At 32.1% G+C, this 3086-nt stretch overlaps 1 protein-coding gene across 1 annotated transcript in view; it reads left to right on the forward strand.

Annotated features, from left to right (window-relative positions):
* The window catches only part of LOC102676767 (optomotor-blind protein-like), a 110156-nt gene that overhangs the window by 45123 nt on the left and 61947 nt on the right, over positions 1–3086 (forward strand). Inside the window, 1 exon segment of the mRNA XM_031508436.1 lies at positions 98–211. Coding sequence (XP_031364296.1) covers positions 98–211 — 114 coding nt within the window.

The following is a 3086-nucleotide window of genomic DNA, read 5'->3' on the forward strand; positions in this document are numbered from 1 at the left end:
AAGAAATTGTCTCGATCAACGACTATTAATCAATCAGTTTAATGTGATAGGTTTGAACGAGAAATCTAATCGAACTGTATCCGTTGACCGGTTCCAGGCAGATGTTCCCTCAAATGAAGTTCCGAGTTTCCGGATTGGACGCGAAGGCCAAGTATATCCTCCTGCTGGACATCGTCGCCGCGGATGACTACAGATACAAGTTCCACAACAGGTAAGGGGGGGCCTTGTTAAACTTCTAAGGAACGCGATCGTCGCGTATAACCAATTCCAACGATTCGAATAGTTCCACGAATCGCGATCACGAACAAGCTGTTGCGTCCAACCTTTCGTGACGTACACGAACGCGGAAATTAATGCAATCGCCAGATTACTGTACGTATATTTCCACTTGCTCACTTGCTGATAACTTCACCATATAATTATTCTCCTCGTTCTTTGTACGTTCTCTATATTGTTTATTTATTTATCTATCTATTTTCGTTTATAGTTGGAGGATTTTTAAAGGATTTTTTATTGTCCATTTTTTAAACTATACCTATTATATATTTTCACTTGCTGATAATTTCACTGTATAATTATTCTCCTTTTTTTATATACTTTTATATTGTTTATTTATTTATCTATCGTTTTATTGGAGGATTTTTCATGGATTTTTTATTGTTTATTTTTTGAACTATACCTATATACATATATTTTTAGTTGCTGATAATTTCATTGTATAATTATTCTCCTCTTCTTTTATATCTTTATATTGTTTATTTATTTATCTATCTATTTTCGNGTCGTTTCATGGGGGGATTTTTAAAGGATTGTCCATTTTTTGTACTATACCTATATATTTTCACTTGCTGATAATTTCATCATATAATTATTCTCCTCTTTTTATATACTTTTATATTGTTTATTTATTTATCTATCGTTTTATTGGAGGATTTTTCATGGATTTTTTATTGTTTATTTTTTGAACTATACCTATATACGTATATTTTTAGTTGCTGATAATTTCATTGTATAATTATTCTCCTCTTCTTTTATATTTTTATATTGTTTATTTATTTATCTATTTTCATTTATCGTTTCATTAGGGGATTTTTAAAGGATTTTTTATTGTTCATTTTTTGAACTATACCTATATATTTTCACTTGCTGGTAATTTTATCATATAATTATTCTCCTCTTCTTTTATATCTTTATATTGTTTATTTATTTATCTATCTATTTTCGTTTATCGTTTCATTGAGGAATTTTTAAACGATTTTAGTGTCCATTTTTTGTACTATACTTATATACGTATATTTTCACTTGCTGATAATTTCATCATATAATTATTCTCCTCTTCTTTTATATCTTTATATTGTTTATTTATTTATCTATCTATTTTCGTTTATCGTTTCATTGAGGAATTTTTAAACGATTTTAGTGTCCATTTTTTGTACTATACTTATATACGTATATTCCCATTTACTTATTTTCTGATATAATTATTCTCCTCTTTCTTTATATCTCTATATTGTTTATTTATTTATCTATTTATTTTCGTTTATCGAGGGATTTTTAAAGGATTGTCCATTTTTTGTACTATATACGTATATTCCCACTTGTTCACTTGGTGATAACTTCACCATATAATTATTCTCGTTTTTATATATATATATATATTGTTTATTTATCTATCTATCTATCTTCGTTTATCGTTTCATCCGGGGGGATTTTTAAACGATTTTTTATTGGAAAAGCTATATTTTACATTGTCCATTTTCTCTTCCATTTATTCCCGTTTCGTTTCGTTAATTTAATCCTCGAGGATTATTATTCCCTCGTTCCTTTATTTTTTCTTAAAGCGAAAGTTTCGCGCATACCGTCTAATTTTCTTTCGACGAGAGAAGTTTATGCCCCGAAATGACGAGTTACCAAAAATAACCCGTTTACCCGCCGATAGTGTACAAGGTGCAATTTAAACCGGCACTTTCCCCACCAAAAGAGATTTATACCCCGAAATTATCACGTACCAAACCCGGCTCGATCGCGCGGGGACAAACCGCCTCTCTCCGCGGTTGGCGCCTTCCACAAATTCGTTCCATCCGGGATAACGAGCCTCGAATCGAAGCCCGATCGTTATCCCGCGCGTTATCGATTTATAACTTAACTTTCTTCCACGTGTCCACGAAATGTCGAATTTCCAATCGAAACGAATTATTGTTACGCGATAATTTTCTTGCAATCTTTGGGGAATCGAATCTTATTTCGTTGTTATCTCTTTTTATCCGAGATGACGAACGTACGATAAAAATGCGCAAAATCAAAAGAATTAATTTAGAATTAAAATAATATACAAACTGACTCGTTTATATTTAAAACTTATTACATTGAAAACTTGAACGAAACCAAATTGAAATTATACTCGATTCAATATTTAGAAATAAAAATATTGTCGGATTAAAAAGATATCTGCAAATTTATAGAAAATTTAAATTTCTCTTCGTAGAAAAAGAAAGAGAAGAATCGTCTCGAATCGAATTGAGAAATTTCACGTTCGCGAGTAATAATAAATAATATACAAACTGACTCGTTTATATTTAAAACTTATTACATTGAAAACTTGAACGAAACCAAATTGAAATTATACTCGATTCAATATTTAGAAATAAAAATATTGTCGGATTAAAAAGATATCTGCAAATTTATATTTAAATTTAAATTTCTCTTTTTCTCTTCGTAGAAAAAGAAAGAGAAAGAGAAGAATCGTCTCGGATCGAATTGAGAAATTTCACGTTCGCGAGTAGCGGGATGCAAAGCGGTAAGAACGGAAGGAAAGAAAACTTGTCGCTATTATAAACTTTTTACGAATCTCCTAAAGAGATGACTCGATGGGATCGCGTTTCCTATTAGACACCCGGGTAATTAGCAGGCCGTTAACTTTTTCCTGGAAAGTCGAAACGTGCAGACACGCGCGTTCCCACGGCCGAGAGATCCCTCTCCCCCTCCTCGTTCCAAAGGTTTTTCGCAAAACGGTGTTAAACGGAACATAAATCGGGGAAATTCGACGATTTCACGAACGTCTGCGCTCTCCAAGAATCGCCGCGTGA

Source organism: Apis dorsata, unplaced genomic scaffold (assembly GCF_000469605.1).
Source record: "Apis dorsata unplaced genomic scaffold, Apis dorsata 1.3 scaffold_86, whole genome shotgun sequence".
Taxonomy (NCBI): Eukaryota; Metazoa; Arthropoda; class Insecta; order Hymenoptera; family Apidae; genus Apis; species Apis dorsata.